The 23,150-nt window shown below is 38.4% G+C and overlaps 1 protein-coding gene across 1 annotated transcript in view; it reads right to left on the reverse strand.

Moving 5' to 3' along the window:
• LOC114054114 (ethanolaminephosphotransferase 1-like) overlaps positions 1 to 23,150 on the reverse strand; it is a 151,694-nt gene that overhangs the window by 72,646 nt on the left and 55,898 nt on the right. The window contains exons 2-3 of the mRNA XM_027877241.1: positions 12,817 to 12,885; positions 10,217 to 10,325 (exon numbers count right to left, since the gene is read on the reverse strand). Of these exons, the coding sequence (XP_027733042.1) occupies positions 10,217 to 10,325; positions 12,817 to 12,885 (178 nt within the window). The remainder of the gene's footprint in view (positions 1 to 10,216; positions 10,326 to 12,816; positions 12,886 to 23,150) is intronic.

Raw genomic sequence — 23,150 nt, forward strand, 5'->3', positions numbered from 1 at the left:
ATGTCCATCCCTTACCAGTGTGCCTGGCACGTAGAAACTACTTAATGAATGCTTGTTGACTAACTGAGTGGCATCTCTGTTCCTGAGACTTTACTTAAAAATAGAAGGACTGGATTAGATCAGAATTTGCCACCCCAGGCTGTTCTGTGAACCAGTAAAATTATTCTATTATTGACCATAGGTAGCAAAGGGTAGGTGGCTTGCAGCTCAAAAAATGGAGATTAGGATCTAGGGAGAAGGAGGGAACAGGAGGGTTAGAGGACTAGGATGTTGTAATGTGGAAGAGGAATCAATCTGTTAAGTTTATGGGCTTTAGGAAGTAAAGGCCTTCAGGATTGTAAGTTTTACAAACTAAAAAGAGAAACAGAATATTTAACTGCATGATTATAATGACCAAGCTTGGACCCAAAGAAAGGAGAAGAAAATGCATCTTCCTCCCTTTTGGGGAAGATGTCAGGCACTATGAGCATGAAACACTGCATATGCTATCAGATTCAACTGATGTGCTGTTTTTTTTTTTTGTTTTGTTTTGGGGGTTTTTTTGCTGCTGAATTGCTTTTTTTTCCTCTTTTTAATCTTTGTTACATAGGATGACTGGGGAAAATAGGGGGAAGAAATCTATTTTAAAATAAAATTTTTAAAAACATATCTCAATAAAAAACTTTTTAATTAAAAAAAAGCGTTACAAGCTAGTTTAAGGTCCCCTGGCTGGGAAATGCTAGGCTGGATGATTTCTAAAGTTACCAGTTTTAAATAGTTCCATGACCTTATGACATACAACTTGGCCTTAGGAATACTTAAGACCTAGAGTTGTGTCTTGCAGAACTCAAACATTCTTTTTTCTACCCCTATCATTTTTTTAATACCTGCTTTCCTTCTCCTGAGCCATTTCTTTATAACAAAGATTTAAAAAGGAAGACATAAAAAGGACAGTTCAACAAAGCTCACCCCCCCCAAGTAACAGTATATGCAGTACTACACGTCTATGGTCTCCCACCTCTGCGGTGAAGGGAGAAAAGTACATTTTCCTCAACCCTTCTCCAGGACCAAACTTGTTCATTATAAATATGTCGTGTTCAGTTTTATTTTGGTTTTTTGTTAGTTTTGTTTTGTTTGGGGGAAGGGGCGACGAAAATATTTTCCAAGGCAATGGGTTCTTGTTAAATGGACCCATCTAGGCACCAGAAAGGGCTGCAGGCATTAGTCACCTTGCTTCCCCTGCTGGCAGCCTGCAGCTTAAGGTTGAACATTATATTTATATACCCATGAATTCCCTTTTCAAAGAGCTGCCTCAGAGACTTCCTATAATTATCAACTAGTCCCAACCCCTCATCAATCTGATAACTAGCATAGAAACCCAGATTATTTATGGGTAAGGGAATATGACAGAGGGAAGGAACAGGTTTGGCTATTTTTGTATGACTTTTATTTTCAGTAAAAATTATTTGTAACCCTACCAAATTGCCAACTCCATCTTTTCTTTTCCTTTCTAAAACATTGTTTGGACCTTCATATAAACAAATAAGTAATTGTATAGTAATTGAAGTATGGGAAGTTCACAACTCACAGTCAACTAACTTGGTTTCCCCCTCTGATCCTATCACAGCTACCTCCCATTCAGAAGAATAGGGAGCTGAGCCTCTCCTTTTGTGGCACCCTATCAAGGAGATGAAATGAGAAGGGCTTTCTACAGGCCATGTTTAAAAATCTGCCAATGGTACCTGAGAATGGAGAATCATTATAATGCATTAACCTGTTTTGCTTCTGGCAGACAGTAAGCACTATATAAATGTTAATACTATTATTTCTCCCCGTCCTCCTCCTCCTCCTCCTCCTCCCCCTCTCCTTTTCTTCCTCTTGTTCCTCCTTTTTCTTCTTCTCCTCCTCCTTCACCTTCTTATTTTAGTGATTTATCAGTTTGGTTATTGATTCTGATTCTATCTCTACCCTTGGATACTACTGCTAACTGGTAACCCAACTGCTTCATTCTCAATTCAAGTCCCACCTTCTTCAAGAAAACTTTCCTGGCCGTCTTTAATCTTAGCACCTTCCCAATTTATCCTGTATGCACACACACACACACACACACACACACACACACACACACACACCCATAGCTAATTAGTAATCTGAGAAGGGAAGGAACTAGCAGCTAGGAGGACCAGGAAAGAGTACCTATAGAAAGTAAGATTTGAACTTTGTCTTTTTTTTATTACATTTTTTCAATCAGCAAAAATCTGCCTTTTCTCCCTCCTATGCTAATCTCCCCATTCCTAATTGAGAATGAAAAAAAACCCCTCTGATTACAAACAAAACAAATTTCCACATTGGTCATGTCCAAATAAAACATGTCTCATTCTGCACTCTGCATTCTTCACCTCTCAGAGGGTAGATAGCTTGTTTCCCCACCAGTCCTCTAGAATTGTTGATCATTATACTGATCAAAGTCTAATTCTTTCAAAGTTGCTTATGTTTACCATATTGTTGTCATTATATAAATTCTTCTGATTCTTCTCACTTCATTCCGCATCAGTTCATATAAATCTTCCCAGGTTTCTCTAAAACCATCCCCTTCCTCATTTCTTACACACAACAGTATTCCATCACATTTGTACACCATAATTCGTTTAGCCACTCCCCTATCAACTGGCACCCCCTCAGATTCCCATTCTTTGCCTCAGAAAAAACTATAAATATCTTTGAAAATCCTTGGATTCATCCTTCCCTTAATATAGTTCCCTTAATATAGTTAATGTAACAATTCCCTCTCAGTTCCCTGTTGAGTGAAATGTATTTCTGTATCCAACTGGATGTTTGTGTATTCTTCTCCCTTTTGCCCAATTCAGATGAAAATAAGGCTTGTGTTAGCTGCTTCCCCTTCCCCCTTGTTGTATAAATGTCTTCTTGTACACCCTGATTATGTAAGATAATTTTCCCTCCCTTTCTTTCCCTCCCTCCCCACTAATGTAGTCCTCTTCTCATCATGGGGGATTCTGCCTGAGGTTGCGGGAGCTAAATACTTGAACAGAATTGTAAAAGATTAGAGTTGGAAAGAGTGTTTAGCATATGGTTTAGGGGTGTCACACTCAAATAGAAACTTCCCTGTGAGCTGCATATTGACTTAGAAAACTATGGAGTATTATATTTTTATTTTGTTAAACATTTTACAATTACATTTTAATCTAGTCAGCCCCAATTCTAATACCTGTGGTCTCATCCAGGGGTGAGGAACCTGTGGCCTCCACATGTGGCCCTCTTCTTTGGGTGTGGTCCTCCAACTCCAAGTTTTACAGAACAAATCCTTTTATTAAGGGGATTTGAAGCCTTTTGACTGAGTCCAAATTTTACAGAACAATAAATCCCCTTTTATTAAGGGGATTTATTTTGTAAAACTTAGACTCAGTCAAAGGGCCAGACCCAAGGATCTAGAGGGCCACACCCAAGGATGTAGAGGGCCACATGTGGCCTCGAGGCCACAGTTCCCTCCCCCACCGCTGATCTAGCCCATTCTATACCTCAATGAAATCCATAGTATAATGCACCCAATAAATGGATAAGTTCATTTCTATTTGTAAGACCTCTACTGAGGAGAACCTCCCAAGGTAAGCCACTCTATTTTTGGATGGCTCTAAAAATTAAGAAATTTTTCCCAACATCAAGCCTAAACTTGGCCTTTTATACCCTCTACCTAAGGCTTCTGGTTCTTTCCTCTGGGGCCACAGAGTAAGTCTAATCCCTTTTCCACATGATAGCAATTCTCACTTTGTGAGAAGTTCATTTGCAATTTGATTTTTAAAACTCATAAATATCTTCCCATAGGAGTATACATGATGGTTAGTTTCCAAAGGCAGCTCACACAATCCTGTTGTAGAAAATGAACCCAAAGTAGGCAGCTAGGTGACATAGTGGATAGTACTGGACTTGGAGGCAGAAAGACCTGATTCCAAATCATTCCTCAGTCTTCTACTAGCCATATTAACCTGGGCAAGTCACTTAACTTCTCTCAAACTCAGATTTCTCATCTGTAAAATAAGGATAATAACAGCACCTAGTTCACAGAGGTATTGTAACAATAAAATGTGATATGTTTTATAAATCTTCAAGTGCTACATAATGCTAACTATTATTGTTATAGTAAAGTAGAATGTTAATAACACTGCAATTTTTAACAATATTTCTATGGAAAACTTATTGGGTTTTCTAGTTTTGGACTTTAGGAATACATCTCTCCCAACCACATATTCCTGACGGGTTGTTGCCTGGCCACAGGGGCTTCTACCCACCTCAGTTTACAAAGTCACAGGCACTTAGGACGGCCAGGCATGACTGATGTTGAACATTCTTTACTTGGGTTTATACCCTTCCTTTGACCTACCTGCTACTGACCTTAGCTACCTTCCCCATCAGCTCTGCCAGCTCCCTTGCATCCCAATGATTCATTGTTGCTGACTTTTTGCTTGTTTGTTTTAAACAATAATATCTATAATGATAACCTTTTTGCCTCTGGCTCTTCCCAGACTCTGACCACCTGATGTTTTATTTCAATCACTAAGTGTATTTGCCTCGCTTGCTCCGTATCTTTTGCCCCTACGTGAACTCAGACAATCTTATCACTGACCTTTTCCTGTCCTATCTCTACAGGACAACAAACTACGAGATTTTGATAGAGCTACTGAAGGTTCACTACGAGAAATGAGAAGTCAGAAGGGAGGACATTCATTTCTGCCCCTCCTCTGCCCCAGGTGTCCAGCATAGCTCTTGGCTGAGGCAAAAAGAAATAGGAGAATAGCCATTGTGATCGTGATGCTCCTATGTTCTGGGACAGGAGGTCCAGAAGTGGGAGTGAGGCTCTCGGGCAACAACTAGGTGTGTTGGAATAGATTGTGGAGATGAAAAAATGCCCCTGGAGACTAAGAATAATAATAATGATAATGGTAGTAATGAATAGCAATTATATAGCATGTTAAGGTTTGCAAAGCACTTTCCATATATTATCTCATTTGACTCTTAAAACAACCTTGTGGGGTAAGTGATATTATTATCATTCCTTTTTTTCACAGATGAGGAAATTTAGGCAGAGAGAAGTAAAGGTGACTTGCCCAGCATCACATAACTAGTAAGTATCTGAAGAAAGATTTGACTTTTTTATTCTAAGTCCCGCGCTCCATCTACTGTACCACCTAGCTGCCTCATAAAAAGAGAGAGGGCTTAGGGTGATGAGAAAGAGGTTGGAGTCCTGGCAGGGATCACAGAGAGGAGGACTGTTAGGACATGGTTTAGCTTCCTCTTTCTCCTCCCTCACGATTCCTGTGGATGACAAGATTGAGTCAGAGCAGAAGAAGCAGCAGCAGTTAGAATTGGCAAGGGGGTGGGGTGGGGATGTTAGCAGTAATAGGGGTTCTGTAACCAAGCAGGGTAAGATTTGCTCTCCTTTTTTCTTCCTATTCTTCCTCATTTCTTTTCCCCTTCTCCCTTCCTACTGCTGAGTTAGGTCTAGAAAAAAAAATGATTGCTAAAGGTCAAGATAAAAGCTTCAACCTCAGGGCTGCCTTAGTGATGACTATTGGAGTTTTCCCTTTCCTTCTTGGTCAAGGAACCCCAATAGAATAAGAGGTAAGAGCAATGATGACAAGAGTCCTATTGTAATAAGAGAAGGTGGTTTTCCTTTCCCTTCTCCTCCCTTCTTTGTTGCCTCTGACCAGTTTTGTGATGTGTTAAGGAACTCAGAGTAGTGTTGAGGGAAGAGGTTAGGGAAAAACATATCAAGGAGGGATGACAAGTCCTCTTCTTCCCTTTTCTCTGTCTTTATCTATACCTTCTTTCTTATCACTGAAGGCCATAGATCCCAATACCAGTTGGTCCTGGAATAAGATGAGAAGTATTTATCTAGTGTGAGGGTTGAGTCCCAAGAAGGGTTGGGAATAGCAGTGGCAAGCAGGAAAAAGTTAGAAAAGACCAGGGAAATCCCCAGTAGCATAAGGGAGAAAAAATGGTCTTCTGGCGGCTCCCTAGGTAGGGCAACTACATGGGTAAAGGTGTTGTTCAACATGGCTCAGTCTAGGCAGCAGCAGTGTGAGACTAATCTAAGGTATGGTACCATGGGTCTGATACCTGTTAATCTCAAGGATACTACTTTCCTCTCAATCACCCAGGTTTGCAACCCTGGGGATGACTGAATCTACCATCACAGCTCCCAGAGCTCATAGCCCATAGACAGTAAGGAAGAGAGACAACTGGTCAGAAGGAGATTACTGCGGACACTTTGCTGGCAGTGGATGTATTATTCTGTTGCATTGCCCATTTGGCAATTCGGGTCACAGTCCTAGGACAAGGAGGAGCACTAATGCAATGGGAGAACAGGGACCCTGGACACAGTTACAGGGCAGAAAAGAGTGCTTGTGGTTGCTCACAGACCAGAGCACAGGCCAGGAGAGCATTGACTACACCTTTCCTTAAATCGTACCACGTTGGAAGAGCTAAAAATTTACAGACCCCCAGAACTAGCTCTGAAAACAGCAGTCAAAAAACCCTGACTCATGGGACAGTGCCCACTCCACCCTGGGAGCAGAGCCCAATTAAAGGTCAAGTTAAAGGTCAAGAAATAGACTGGAAAAAATGAGCAAACAACAACTACAAAAGAACCTGACCATACCAAGATACCTGAAGACAGGGAAGATCAAAACACAAACTAAGAAGAGGTCAACGATGTCAAAATGGCTACATTCAAAACCTCAAAGGAAAATGTGAATTGGTGTCAGACCCAAAAAAGAATTCCTGGAAGAGTTCAAAAAGGGTTTTTAAAATCAAATAAGAGAGGTAGAGGAAAAACTGAAAAAAAAAATGTGAGTGATACAAGAGAATCATGAAAAAGAGTCAGCAGCTTGATAAGGGAAGCACAAAAAAAATGGGAAAAAATGTTCAAAAATTCACTGAAGAAAACAGCTCCTTAAAAAAGTGCAATTGGCCAGATGGAAAAGGAGGTGGAAAAAAAACTCACGGAAGAAAATAATTCCTTAAAAATTAGAATTGGGCAAAAGAAGACGGATTTTAAATTCGCTGTTGTCATTCAGTCTTTTCAGTCATGTCTCATTCTTTATGACCACATTTGGAGTTTTCTTGACAAAAATACTGAAATAGTTTGCCATTTCCTTCTCCAGCTCATGTGACAGACGAGAAAACTGAGGCAAACAGGGTTAAGTGATTTGCCCAAGGTTATAGAGCTAGCAGGTATCTGAGGCTGGATTTGAAGTCACAAAGATAACTTCATGACCCCAGGTACTGCACTCTATCCACTGTACCAGCTAGCTGAAGGGGATGGCAAATTACTGAGTAACAATTTCTAAAAAACTAATATAGAGTAATGGATTCTTAAAACCACCTAACAGCACAGAACTGAAAATATTTGCATGTTAGGAGTAAATTAAGCACTACTCCACAATACATAAAAAAGCACACAAATATATACGTGAATAATTTTCTGCTTAGTCAAATAGAATCTTTTTTTTTAATCAGGTGACTTCCTGCCCAGAAAAAGGACTGACCCAAGAAACCAGAGATGTGCTTAGAAATGTTTTAACAAGTCCTATTTCTGCCTTTATCTCACCCCAAATATTTGCCAGCTTGCTCTTTGCCCTATTTTAGTCTCTCCCTTCTCTCTTTTTTTCATTTCTCTTCCTATAGTTCTCAGGTTATTAGCCCTCCGATTTCCTTCTCTTTTCTTCCCTCTATAATAAAACTGTAATGTGTTGGGGAAAAATATTGGAGTTAGAGTTAAAACACCTAGGTTTGAATGCTGCTTCATGTTCTCCTTGTGACCAAGGTCCCTATTTCCTTGTGTATAAAATTAGGGGATCTGGGGCAGCTAGGTGGTGCAGTGGATAGAGCACCGGCCCTGAAGTGGGTGTTCTCAACCTTCCAGGTGTTCTAGGTGTTCCTTAACCTTCATGCAAAGCCGCTTTCTATTACTTTCTCATTCATAGGATCATAGATTTAGAACTGAAAGAGACCTTGTGTTGTTGTCCAGTTGTTTCAGTTGAGTCCAACTCTTTGTGACCCCATTTGGGCTTTTCTTGGCAAAGATACTGGAGTGGCTTCCCATTTCCTTCTCCAGCTCATTTTACAGATGAGGAAACTGAGGCAAACAGCATTAAATGACTTGCACGGGGTCATACAGCTAGTGTCTGAGACAGGATTCAAACTCGGGTCTTCCTGATTCTAAGTCTAGTGTTCTGTCCCCTATGCTAACTAGCTGCCAATTTTTTTTGTTATTGTTGTTTTTGGTTTTTTAGACACCAATGTTTAAGGAATTTTTTTGTGGCTAAAAGTGCTTCATATATTTAGGTGTGAGAAGGCATTTCTGAATCTCTTCAGCAGCTATTATTGAATAGTAGTAGGAAGAAGGTTGGTGAGATGAATGGAAACCTTAATATATAGAGCCAATCCACTGAAGGCATCAGAGATATTTGACTTGAAGAAAAAAAGAACTTGAGAGGAAGAAATGACAACAGTCCATGGGGCTGTTGTGAGGAAGGCCCTTACCATAAATCTCTGTAGAAATCTGAGTTGTTATCATCATCACCAGGAGGAGAACTCGGACTTGTTTGTACTACTCTACAGAGGCCAGAATGAGGAGCAATGGTTAGAAACTGCCAAGAGGCAGGTTTTGGTTCCAACATAAGAATAAACCTCCTAACAACCACTGATGCCCAAAAGCAGAATGGGAGGTGGTGGGTTCCAGCCCACTAGAGGTCAGTCTTTAGGAGACAGCTGGATTGTCCGAGATGCTGCAGAGAGGGTTTCTTTTCACATACCACTGGGGCTAGTGGCTTCTGGCTTCCCATCCAACTCTCTCGTTCAGGAGCAGGGAGTGAGGGACTGGGGCTGTTGAGAATTTTTAGCAGGGGACTTCCAGGGTCACACATGTAGAAGGCTGATCAGAATTAGTTAAAAGTCAGAATTAGAAAATATTTTAACAGAAATACAATTTTGTTGTTTTCAAGTACAAGCAAGAACACCTGATCTAAAGTAAAACTTGTTGCCTCAGGGCAGCTAGGGGATGCAGTGGATAGAGCACCAGTCCTGGAGTCAGGAGGACCTGAGTTCAAATCCGGCCTCAGACACATAACACTCACTAGCTGTGTGACTCTGGGCAAGTCACTTAACTCCATTGCCTAGCCAAAAAAATCCCAAAAACCTTGTTGCCTCATATAGGACCTTCTGAGACCTGCTTTCATGAGAACACAAAAATGCTTGGTACTTGGCACCTAGAATTTTGTGGGGGATCTGGAAATAGTGCAATATTAAAGTCCTAGAGTTTGGTTAAATCTTCCTACATCCTTATTTGTAGGGAGTGGCCAGATGGATATAGTAGATAGCATGGAAGAAGGAAGACCTCAGATTCTTAATAGCTGTGTGGCCCTAGGCAAGTCCCTTAACTTGCCTCAGACTCAGTTTCCTCATTTGTAAAACGGGAGTGGTAATAGCACCTACTTCACAGAGTTGTTGTGAAGATTAAAGAAAATGACATGAAAAGGGCTTTAGAAATCTTAAGCTTGAGGCAGCTAGTGGCACAGTGGATAGAGCCCCGGCCCTGAAGTCAGGAGCTGAGTTCAAATCCAGCCTCAGACCAAACACTTGACACTTACTAGCTGTGTGACCCTGGGCAAGTCACTTAACCCCAGTTGCCTAAAACAAAAAACAAAACAAAACAAAACAAAAAAACCCAAAAAAGAAATCTTAAGCTGGTACATAAATGCTAGCTTATTATTGCAACTGGTGTTACACTGGATAGAATGTTGGACTTAGTGTTTAGGAAGATCTAAATTCAAAACCAGCCTCAAACTCTTACTAACTGTGTGACCCTGAATAAAAGTCACTTAACATCTATCTGCCTCAATTTCCTTACTGGTAAAATGGGAATAATAATAGCACCAATCTCCCAGGGTTGCTGTGAGGATTAAATGCAATATTTTTAAAGCACTTTGCATACTTTAGAATCATATATAAATGATATTATTATTATTATTATTATTATTATTATTAGTGAGTAAATTTCACAATAAGTTCAGACATGACAACAGGTCAGTTTGAATTTAAATCATCAAAATAAAAAATTGATGTAAGGAGTCCAAATGACTGAAAGGTTTTTAAATATAGCTTTGGAAATTAAAAAGGATTCAAATTGGATTATTTGTCTAATTAATATGCATATTATTACCTGAAGCAGTATAATCCCAGTCATAAAAACTTAATACAAAATAATTGATTAAAAGCAATAAAAATCCAGAAAAGGTAAGCAAATTAGGTGCAATCCACAGTGGCACTATCTGAAAAATACAAAAAGGACAGAAAAATCATATTTAAAATTCATGAGAATGAAAAGCAACAGTGAGTTAGATGTTAAATCAGTAATTCAGGTACCACCCACCAACAAGGAATAAAGTGAGGTACATGTTACCTGGGTACATTATACAATTATAATGTTGCATAAAATGGTAAAGATTTAGTTATACCAATGAATTAATCATTAGACATTGTCAAACAGAATTATAATCAATATTCAATAAGATTAGCTTACTGAAACAAATTCAATTACCAAAAAAAGTTTTGTTTTGTTTTTTTACCAAAAATTCCCAAGCCTTACTTACTAGCCCATTATGTTTAAAGCAGCAAAATTCTAAACAAAATAACTTAAACAGTTTCTTCTGTTCACAATACAGATTTGAATTTTAAGACAAATTTAAAATATAGTGGCTACCATAAACTTTTTGAAGGGGAAAAAATAATACCATCATAAAGAAACTGTGTGAATACATTTCAGGACTCAAGTTCCACTGCTTTCTAAAATATGAAAATGTGTTTTCTTCTAACTCCCATGTTTCTTATTCATAAAACAATCTGTAAAATGAGGGGATTGGACTAGACATTATCTAAAGTTACTTTTAGCTCTAAATTTATAATGCTAGAAGGAGTATTCTAGTAAATATTTAACAACCAGCTCTCGGGGTAGGGGACAGGAGTACACAAGACATATTTTACTGCATTTTAAACATTTTTTCCATCACTTTCTTAAGTCTAGACAATCGACAAACCAATAAATCAGGCTATAGCTTTGCTGATTTCTGAAGTGAAAATTTTCACTCTGAAAATTTAACGATCAGAACCAGTGCAACCTAGCTCCAGCACCCCATTGCTTGTAAGCTTGTATTGTGGTTAAACTTCACTGGATAATCAGAATGATGCCAACCTTTTGGGTTGGCATCACCATTTCCTTTATCTGTGCAAGGAGGTAGCTGATAAAGCATGAGAGGAACTGATTTTTAAAAAGAAAAATGCAAGAAGTGGCAAACTACTCTCCCCAATCTCTCAAAAGAATGAAAGCATCAATTCAACAAACATTTATTAAGTGCCTACTGTGTGTCAGGAAGAACATGAGGAATCAACCTGGGGATCTCCCCAAGTCTAGCTGCAATTTAAAATGATGAGTCACAGAAAGCTGGTAAGTCACTTTCCAAGGATGACATAATGGAGCCACATGAGAATAGGATGACAGCTATCCACCCACAATAAACTGCATTGGGCCCCACAATCAACCTTCTGGACACTTTTGGTTTAGTTAATAGCTGTGTGAACTGGGGGACAATAGTTAAAGCATGAAGCCTTCCTAGAACAGTGATTTCCAAGCCCACAATAATCCGTCATCTTCCTGTGAATAACAGTAACTGTACTGTTACAACAGTAATTACTGTAGTACATCTTCTAGTTTAAGTCTTAAGTTTAAGGTGACTTTAACTAAAGTCACTTTCAATATATTGTATTTTAGGAACACGAATAAAAATGTTGCCAATTTATATTCAGCCACAGTAATGAGGCTATATAGTAAGGATTGCATTGATTAATTACAGGTAAATAATATTTATGAAAAAATGAAAAGTCACCTTCCTTATTGATTCCCCCTTTATAACATCTTACATATAAATATTCTTTTTTAAATTAATTTATTTTGATTTATCAATAATACTTCCATAAGCTTTTGAGTTTTAAATTTTCCTCCCCAAGATGGCATGCAATCTGATATAGGCTATACATATACATTCCTATTAAACATATTTTCATATTAATAATTACATACAAATATTCTCAATGAGATTATAATCTTACTGAGGGCAGGAGTTTGATCTCATATGTCTCTAACTCTTCTTTTCTGATTCCCATTATCCTCCTAGTACATGGTACAGTTTGTGTTACACATAGTAAGTACCTAATAAATATTTGATGAATGAATGAATGAGTGACCACCTCAGAAATAAACTTTAGAAGCAGTTCTGATTATTAATAACTTTTTTAAAAAGAACCACAATGTAGGAAATGATGTCCTCCCTCTTATCTTTCATAAACCAAAGAAACTTGCCATTTTCCTTCACAAAATAAAAAATAATTCCTCTAATGTTTATGAAAGAATGAAAAGGATAAAGGAAGACTATATAGATATACAGGGAACAATTAGTAAATACAGCTCAATGTCTCCGGAGTACAAGAACTGAGTCTTATAGAGGTCAACAAGTTGAGGAACTGGAGGGAAAGTAGAGCAATGGTAATAAAATATGCTTCCAAGGTACTAGCTGTCCTAAGTCTACTGATACTTGTAATTACAATAAATTAAACTTCAAAAGTATTTTTTCTTCTGTTTTGAGGATGAAGGAGAATTAGGTTTATTCTACCAGTTATTTGTTTCCAAATTGATACCTCTTTCTTTGGTTTCATCAACATATCAAAACAACTAAGAAAATAAAACTTAAAATGTGTTATCATGCTTACCTTAACTATTCTGTTCCAGAGGTGCTGCATAACATACACTGATAAAGGATTTGTATCTACAGCACTATACTGTGAAAAAAAAAGAAGAAATAGAAAAATTAGTGCCACATAAAAGTGAAATGATGAATATTTTAATTCAATTCACCACAATTTAAGTGCCTACTAAGTGCTTAGTATAGGTGATAACAAAGATAAAAATCAAAACAATCTCTGCCCTCAAGGAAGAGGGTATATACAACCTGTATAGAAAGAGAGGTAAATACAAAGTGATTCCATGGGGGAGAGAACTAATAACTGGAAAGATTAAGGAAGAAGCTACTTAAATCCTCTTACTCTAAAAAAAAGACTCAGTCTTATAGATGAAAAATATTTTGCTTAATTATTTTGTGATTGTTTAAAAAGATGCTAAAAGAATTTAGCATATACATGGGGTAGGTGGGAGGAAAGTGATCAATTAATTTTCTCCCAGCCTGGTAAATGAAATCAAGGAATGTAAGGGGAGAGTGACTCATATAGGTGTTAAGGTTTTAAATAAAATTAAAAGAAGTATCTGTACTTCCTTACCCCTTTAATAGGTATGATGATGTTCTTCAACCAAACTTGATATAATTAGAGAGCAGCCAACCATTGACTGGTCAAGTCCCTGGTGGTCCTTTAAAAGGCAAGACTTACTCTAGCACTGAGGCAGGAGACAGCTCTGAGGAGTGTGCCCTTTGGCAGCAGAGAAGAGAGTAAGAAATAGGAAAAGAACCCAGCTTTTGAACGGACGGCTAAGTGGTACAGTGGATAGAGCACCAGGCCTGGAGTCAGGAAGGTCTGAGTTCAAAGTCAGCCTCAGATACTTACTAGCTATGTGAACCTGGGCAAGTCACTTAATCCTGTTTGCCTCAATTTCCTCATCTGTAAAATGAGCTGGAGAAGGAAATGGCAAACCACTCCAGTATTTTTTGCCAAGAAAAGCCCAAATGGGGTCACAAAGAGTCAGACATGACTGAACAACAACAAACCAGCTCTTGAGAGGGAATGATTTTTGTCTTTTCTCTTGGCCATCTTCCAGAAGACATATGAAGGGAGGGGACATGGTGGTAAGGGAAGGGAGGAGGGAGGAATTTCTCTTGTAGAGCTGTTCACCTTGAAGGAGACATTACACTTGGCAGAGAACAATCCTGATCAGTCAAGGCATAAGACCAGAGCTTAATGACTTAAGGGATAGTTCCAGCCATCGGAGAACTCTGAGCCCAGGGGGAGCAGCATGAGAACACCATGAGAAGAGAAAATCATCTCTCAGGTACTAAAGGTATGAATGCCCTGAGCCATCTGTGTTCCCTAAAGGTGTGTGCCTCTATACTAACGTGTATTGTTGTTCATCCTTCCATCTTGAAGAGGACCAATGACATCACAAGGGTGATGTCTTACCTTGCATGTGAATTAGATTTAAGTGAGACAGAGCTGTGCAAAGTCATCAGTCTCATTCTCTCTTCCAGAGTCATGGAACTTAAGACAAAAGTCAGGATGCCTGGAGACAGCCAAGGATGCAGTGGATGACCCTGGCATCTTCGATGTCTGATCAGTCTCTAAGCACTCCACAGCGCTTGCTTCATCTGCCTTCATGGCCATTGAAACAAATTGTTTTCATCTACCTATTCTGCTGGGGGAAGTCTTCACATGTTTGGAGTAGGCATCTCCCTAACTCACCCAACTTGCCCATTACCCTCAATCTGATTTAGCCCATCTGCCAAGATGGTTTTACCAGGTTATATATAGGTGCATCTGCTATTTCCACTGATGCTATGTGAATCGGTAGGAGAGTGTGTCCCAGGTTGGTTCCCTTACCGCCATGTCCCCTCCCTTCAGATGTCTTCTGGAAGATGGCCAAGAGAAAAGATAAAAATCATTCTCTCTCAAGAGCTGGTTTGTTGTTGTTCAGTCATGTCTGACTCTTCGTGACCCCATTTGGGGTTTTCTTGGCAAAAAATACTGGAGTGGTTTACCATTTCCTTCTCCAGCTCATTTTACAGATGAGGAAATTGAGGTTGGGGCATGGTTGGAGAAAATATTTTGTAATTATTGTTCCTCTTCCTTAATTACAAAATTAGTGACTCTTTGATTTGACCATAACCTCCCATCATTCCAATTTACCTTGTTCCTCACCCCTCCTACATATTCTTCACTCTCAATAGGGCCTCAAATCCCTCTACCCTTGAGGACTATTTTTTCCCAGACCACTGCTCTGACTTAACTTTCCTCCTCTTCCAATCTCAACCCTATAGTTAGCCATTTCAATTCTACACTGTCCTCTGTTCTGGAACTCTTTGCTCCCTTGTCCTATGAAAGCTCACCTCAGCTTGGGATTACTCCCACCCTTCTCAATGGCTGCTGACTAGGGCCAGAAGATGTTTCACAACTGTACTGATTGGGTACATTATAAATTCACATTATCCAACTTGAACGGGACCCTCACTACAACAAGGCAGTCTTTTTATAGTTAGGTGATGAGAAATCAAATCAAGTCCCAGATACTTATTAGCTGTGTAATCCTGGGCAAGGCACTTAACACCTGTGCCTCAATTTCCCCATCTGTAAAGGTTGTCAAGAGGATCAAATGAGATAATATTTGTAAAAGCACTTAATACAAAGCATGTTACATAGTAGACACTTAACAAATGCTTCCTTCCTTCCTTCCTTCCTCCTTTCTTTTATTCCTTCCGAACTGATTCACTATCTCACTCTTCAAAGAAGCTATCCCAAGCCTTTTCTTTCCTCCTCCAGTCTCCCACATCTCTCCCTCACCCCTATCTCACCTGAGCACCTTGACTCTTACTTTATAAAGTTGAAGCCATGTCACATGAGTTCCCTCTTCTCCCATTCTCTTCCTCTCAAAAACCCTTGACATAATCTACTCTCTACTCCTTTCCTCCAGTTTCTAACAAAGAGATCGACCTTCTTGCTAAAGCCAACTCGTCTACATGTGCACTTAATCTCAACCCTTACCAGATTACAGCTTTAATAATCCTCTCTCTCATGAATCTTCAACCATCTCTACCTGTTGGTTCTTTCCCTACTGCCTTCAAACATACCGCATCCTTTAAAAAGAATAAACCTTCAGTAAACCCTGCCATCCCTTCATGCTATCGTCCTTTATCTCTCCTTCCCTTCTTGAAACTCCTTGAAAAGGCTGTCTATACTTGTTCCCTCCACTTTCCCCTCACTGACTCCTCAACCCTTTGCAATCTGTCTTCTGACCACTCAACTGAAATGGCTCTCTCCAAGGTCACCAGTGCTCTCTTGATTGCCATTCCTGATAATTTTTCCCCAATCTTCATCCTTCTCAGCCTGTCTACTACATTTGACATTGTTGACCACCCTCTCCCTCTACACTCTCCTCTCTGGGTTTGTGTGACTCTACTCTCCAGGGTCTCCTTTTACCTGTCCTTTTCCATCTCCTTTGCTGGATCATCATCCCTATCATTTTCCCCTGTGGGTGCTCCCCAACATATAGTCCTAAGCCTTTTTTCATTCTCCCCCAACCCTCTCTCTCTCGATAACCTCATCAGGTCCCATAGGTTTAACTATCACCTCAACATAGACAACTGACAGATCTATACAACCAGCTCAAATCTCTCCTTTGTGCTTCAGGCAGCATCACCAACTGCCTATTGCATATTTCAAACTGGATGTCCAAAGACTTTTCAAATGCACACATCCAAAACTGAACTTGTTATCTTTCTCCAAAAAAACCTTCCTCTCTCCTAAATTCCCCTATATTTGTCAAAGGCACTACCGTCCTTCCAATCTCTTAGGTTCTACCCTTGGCATTATTCTTAACTCTTCACTTTTCTTCTCCTCACATATTCAATCAGTTGTCAAATCATACTCTTCCTATTTCCATAACATCTCTCACATTCAGCCCCCTCTCTCTACTTACACAGGTACCACCTTAGTTCAGGCCTTCATCGCCTCTTTGCTAGGTTATTGCAAAAGTCTAATTTGGTTTCCCAGCTTCCATTCTCTCACCACTTTAATCCATTTTATATCCTGCTGCCAAAGGGATCTGCCTTAAGTACAAATATGATCCTATCATTCCCTTTCTCAACCAACTCCAGTGGCTTCCTATTGTCTCTAGGATAAAATATAAACTCCACTGTTTACCTTTTCAGCTACCCATCTGTGAAGTAGAAAATTCCAATATTCCCAGCTGGGGAAGAGCCAGTTTGGGTTCCACCTGGAAGCTGAGCTATCCCTGAAGAAGTATGCCTCAGACTCCTCCTCCAGGAAAGGCCACATCTCCACCAGTTATCTGTCCTTTTCCTCGTATGGGCTCTGCCCCTTAAACAGCTAGATTCTGGCTTGATATCCAAGAACATAAAAATCCTATGTCTCCACAACTCCTCCAGTTAAAGCAATTAGGTGACAGGAGAATGTAATGACAGGAAGAAAAATAAAGGTCAGTGCCAGGCAGTTGATGGTCATTAGATAAAACTATATTTTTCCAATCCAGACTGTTCTGCCCCTCCTTAGGCAGGCTGCTGGCCCTCCACTCCTGTGGCTTTAGGTCTAATGAAAGTCAATTCAAGCCTCCCCATGTATCAAGGATTACAGGTCAATGCCACCAAACCTGGATCAGCTAGGATTTTAAATGATGGCTTGAAAATCTATTGTAAACCTCTAGTCTTCCTTGCTAGTTTCTTAGTAACTGATTTCCATTTTAAATAAATGTGTCACTTTCTGAGGAATGACAGGAATTTGAATACTCTTCTTTTAAAAATGTCTCATTTTTATTGTATTAATTTTTCTTTCCCAGAGGAATCAAATAATCCTCCCTTTTTGTACCATGCTACCTCTCGAAAACAGGCTTCTCAACCTACCCAAGTTAGTTAGCCAGTCAAACCAGTCTTTATTTTGTGCTTACTAGGTGACAGGCACTGTACTAAGATATTAGTCATAAGCACTATAAAGATATACATAGAGCTGTTTTGTGTTTTTGTGAGATCAAAGGTTCTCGACCATTTCTGTGTGTCAAGAATTCCTTTGGAAGTATAGTCAAGCCTACAGACCCTTTCTCAGAATAATGTTTTCATAAGTATAAAAATGCATAGGATTACCAATGAAACTAATTATATTGAAATACATTTATCAAAAAAAAATTAAACAAGTTCACAGACCCTGGATTAGATTAAGAACCCTATAAACTAGGCAAAATGTCTATAGCCATATTTATAAATGCCTCATAATTATTCAGAGACACATCCTGAGCCCTATTATGAGGTTGGGTTAACTGAGACATAAACAAGTCATTCAGAAGTTATACAACAGGAGACCCAAAATTCATGTTTAGAACCCTAAAGTCTCTAGGTAGCACTTATCTCACTCAGCCAGACTATTCTGTTTTTTCCTATTTTCCTCTGCTAAGAAAAGATTGTAACTATGGAGTCTGAATGCAGATTGAAGCATACTATTTTCTCTCTTTTTTTTTTTTCTTTCTTGTGGTTTTTCCCTTGTTCTGATTCTTCTTTCACAACATGACTAATGGGGTAATATGTTTAATATGATTGTACATGTATAGCCTATATCAAATTGCTTGCCATCTTGGGGAGGAGGAAGGGGAGAGAGGGAGAAAAAAATCTGGAATTCAAAATCTCATAAAAATGAATGCTGGGAGAAGCTAGGTGGTGCAGTAGATAAAGCATTGGCCCTGGAGTCAGGAGGACTTGAGTTCAAATCCGACCTCAGACACTTGACACTTGACACTTAACTAGCTGTATGACCCTGGGCAAGTCACTTAACCCCATTGCCTAGCCCCCCCTAAAAAAAATGAATGCTAAAAACTATTTTTACATGTAATTAGAAAAAATAAAATACTATTAAGTGGAGAAAAAAAAGAAAAGATTGTAAAACCCTTGACCAAGTCTCCAGGCCTAATTTTTCCTCAACCACCTATTTGTGCTAAAAAGAAGTTGCTGTTTATTAGCCTTACATGAGAGAATCTCTTACTTCTGATATAATATCTATATCATAATCACATTATTCCGTATGCTGAAAAATAAAGTCAAAAGTCACTTGTTAGACTATTTAAAATATTCAAATTATAATGAAAGAAAAAGATAAGTATTTTTTCCATGTATCATATTCAAGAATATGTTTATAAGCATTTCATATAGCATATGGGTCACAGCAGAGTGGATGACCTTCAAGGTCCCTTCCGAGTTTTAAAGATCTCTGATTTCTGAGCAACCATGCAGTTCATGGCCCTGTGCTGGCTTCTGTGAGGTATTACACAGAGAATGAAGAAGAGTTGGTCCCAGTACACAAGGAGCTATTTTTCACCTAAAGGAAAGAATATTCTACAATTCACTGAATTTTTAAAAAGCACTTTCCATTTCTAATTTTAGTCCAGCAAGAGATGTCTCAACTGTAACTCTTACCACACTACTTGTCTCATTTTTCCAAAGTATATACCTGGTGCATACACATAAAAGAAGCATACTATGTATGTGGCCACATGGACATTTATCTTTGGACAACAAGTGTGTAATGAAAAGAACACATATATGCACACATACATATCTCATATAAACAAGCTTTTTTGTAAAAACAAGCATTGTCTACTATGTGTTGGGCACTGTGCTAAATGCTTTACAAATATTATCTCCTTTGATCTCTATTAACAACCCCAAGAAGTAGATGCTATTATATTATTCTCATCTTACAGTTGCAAAAACTGAGGCAGACAAAAGTTAAATGACTTGGCCAGGGTCACATAGCTAGTAAGTGTCTGAGACCAGATTTGAATTCAGGTCTTCCTGAGTCCAGGCCCAGCTCTCTACCTGCTGAGCCACCTAATGCAACATATTTTTTTTCCCCTCTGTACCAGAACTGTCTGAGGAAAAAGTCACAAAAATGGAACAAAGGAATAGTCTTGGTTACTTCTGTAGCACTTGCCGAGTCTGTAGAATACCCAAAAACAAAATGATTGGTTCAACTATTTCCCTGGAGAAGGGTTTCAGTAGTTCGATATCCTTCCAGGATACCTGGGGACCCTGACTTAAATTAAATCACCATCAACTCCCCTCCCATTCGAGACAAATTGCTAATGCTATTCATTTCTCCACCACAAGGAAAACCATTCAAAAATCTTCTTCTTTCTTAGCCGTATCATTCACACATTTCGTCCATCACTTCTGTCTCAGGAGGTGGGTAAAATTCTTCATTATCGGTCCTCTGGAATTTCGGTTGATCATTGCATTAATCAGAATTCTTGACTCTTTCAAAATTGTTTGTTTTTACAATGTTTTTGTCATTGTATATATCAGAGGTTCCCAAACTTATTTGACCTACCACCTCCTTTTCAAAGAAAAAATTACTCAGCACCACTGTGGAAATCTACTTTCTTTAACCTTTTAATGTTTTTTTTTTAAATTTGCATCATTTCCAAAAACTATAAAATATACATGTATTATTAAATGACGCATCTTAAATTTAATAATTTATTGTAAATTTGTGGGGTCTTTTCCTGGATTGAAATTTTAATGATGCAATATTACATCATATAACCATATAGTATCGTATCATAAACAAGTCATTACATGCACATATTCCTGCCAATGCATGTTGGACTTCCTGACAATGCACAACAAACTTGCTTGCCAACACTTGCTTATAAGACCTGCTGGCAGACTTGACCACTGATGGGTTATAAGTTACATTTTGTGCATTCATTTGGAAAATAATGTAATCACTGTGACTTTAACTCTGTTACACAACAGATGAAACATGTACAAACAGTTTTTCATAATTTTCCTATCTTCTTTCCTTATGCTTCCACTGCCCCCTTATTTTTATTCAATACTCCCCCCCACCAATTGCATCCACCCCCAAATCATTCCAGCTCCCCCCAGGGGGCAGTATGGCCCACTTTGGGAACCTCTGGATTGTTCTAGTTCTGCTCACTTCATTCTGCATCAGTTAATACAAGTCTTCCCAGTTTTCTCTAAAACTATCCCTTTCATCATTTCTTACCTTACATTCATATATCATAATTTGTTCAGTCATTCTCCACTTGATGGACATCCTCTTAATTTTCAATTCTTTGCCACTTCAAAAAGAACTGCTATTAATATTTATAGGACCTTTTAAAATATTTTATAGGACCTTTCCCTCTTTCTTTGATCTCATTGGCCTAGTCATGATATTGCTGGGTTGAAGGAGATGCACAGTTTAGTCATTTTGGGGGCATAGTTCTAAATTGCTTTCCAAAATGGCTACAGTACTGGTTACAATTAAATGTGATTGGGGCAGCTAGGTGGCACAGTGGATAGAGCACCAACCTTGGAATCAGGAGGACCTGAGTTCAAATCCTGACTCAGACACACAATACTCACTAGCTATGTGACTCTGGGCAAGTCACTTAACCCCAATTGCCTCAAAAAAAAAAAAACCAATTAAACGTGATTACTAAATTATATCATATGAAAAATAAAATCAGTATAGCAGAGGTAATTAGAGGTAATTAGAAGATTTTTTAACATAATTTTACAAGCACTTAGGGTTTTTCTTTTTTTTTACAAGTAATTACTTTCACCTATGCTTTTTTTGAAAACAAAACAAAACAAAACAAAACTATTTTCATTTCCTCAGAACGAGTCTAATATACACTCCTCCCATCATTTACTCTTCACTCCTCCCTTTAACAAAGAAAAATTGAACAATACCCAACCAACAAAGGGGCCATCTCTGACAGTATATCTAATGCTCTGCAACCATAATCCCACACCGACTGTGAAGAGGTTATAATTCCTCCTTTTTTTCTCTGGACCAAAGATTAGTCGTAATCAGCAGTAGTCATGTTGGTATGTAATAAGAAGGATTCCTTTCACAGATGTGTTGAACTTGAAGGCTCCTGAGTTCTCTTCCAACTAAAATTCTCTGATTTTCTGACTTGTTTAAGTCATATGGCTATTAAGTGGCAGACCGAGTACTTGAACTCTAAGACCTGTGCTTTTCATCTTGCTGAGGTTTTTTTTTTCTTCATGACTTTGTCTAAAAAAATTACATATTACAGAATGACAAACCGTTTTGGCTAAAGGGAACTTTAAGATCATCTAGTCTACCTCTTATTTTATAGACAGGGAACTAGATTAGATGGAAATTGCAGCACATCACCCTGGTGAATTATAACCAAAAAGTTAATTTAAAAAAGTTATAGGAATAAGAAAACTGGGAAGAATCTATTAATACTACTTAAATATAATACATTAGGAGGAAATAAGGAAGAACAGATAAAAGTTTGTTATTTTGCTCTAGTTGAAAAAAAGTTCTCCTTTATCTAAAAAGCCTATGTTAGATCTCAGACTATTAAAGGATGCTAATATGAATCATAATCATGTGGTTATATACAAAATATCAATCAAAAAACACTACAATTTTACTTTTTTCTTTAATGTTTGCCTGTATAACTCCAAACTTTTCAAAACTTGATGTCTGGCTACCTTTATCTAGAGGATACTAATGAACCAGGGTTTAGCATACAGTCAAAACTTGATTACATGCTATAAAAATACTTCAATAATTCCAGGATCTGTGATTATATATATGAAGTTACTGCCTTCTTGGCAGAGACTACTGCCCTTCTATACCTGAGGAAGAGGTATTCTAGTGTTGTGGTTGAAAATTCATCATCCTATAGCCAACTATTAATACCAGTAGTTCAACAAGTAATTATTCATCAGTTCCTGTGTACCAGGCACTGTGCTAGTGCTGGAGATAGAAATAAAGGCAAATAACAGTCCATGCCTTCAGGAAATTCACATTCTAACGGAGGACACAACATTCAAACAACTGTGAACATACAAAGCATATACAGTGTAAATGTGTGATAATTCCAGAGGGAAAATATGAGGGGGGGAAGGATGGGAAGAGCCTATTTATATCTTCCTTCAAGATTTGCAAAATGCTTTATGTACATATATTATCTCATCTGATCCTCATAACAGCTCTGTGAGTACAAAGATTCTTAACCCCCATTTTACAAATGAGGAAACTGAGGCCTAGATAAATGAAGTAATATGCCCAAAGTCACACTCATCAGTGGAAGTCTTGAACTCAGACCCAGGTCTTCTGACTCCCAGTTCACACTCCATGTAGGGCAAGGATTTAAATGGATCCTAAATTTGGGATTACTTTTTTGTACCTTTGTTTAAATATAGTTGCATTACATAATTTTCTAACCCATGTTTTTTATTAATTTATTTTTAGTTTTCAACATTCACTTCCACAAGATTTTGAGTTCCAAATTTCTCCCCATCTCATTCCTCCCCCTCACCCCAAGACAGTGTACA

This window comes from Vombatus ursinus, unplaced genomic scaffold (genome assembly GCF_900497805.2).
Source record: "Vombatus ursinus unplaced genomic scaffold, bare-nosed wombat genome assembly UNPS02014812.1, whole genome shotgun sequence".
Taxonomy (NCBI): domain Eukaryota; kingdom Metazoa; phylum Chordata; class Mammalia; order Diprotodontia; family Vombatidae; genus Vombatus; species Vombatus ursinus.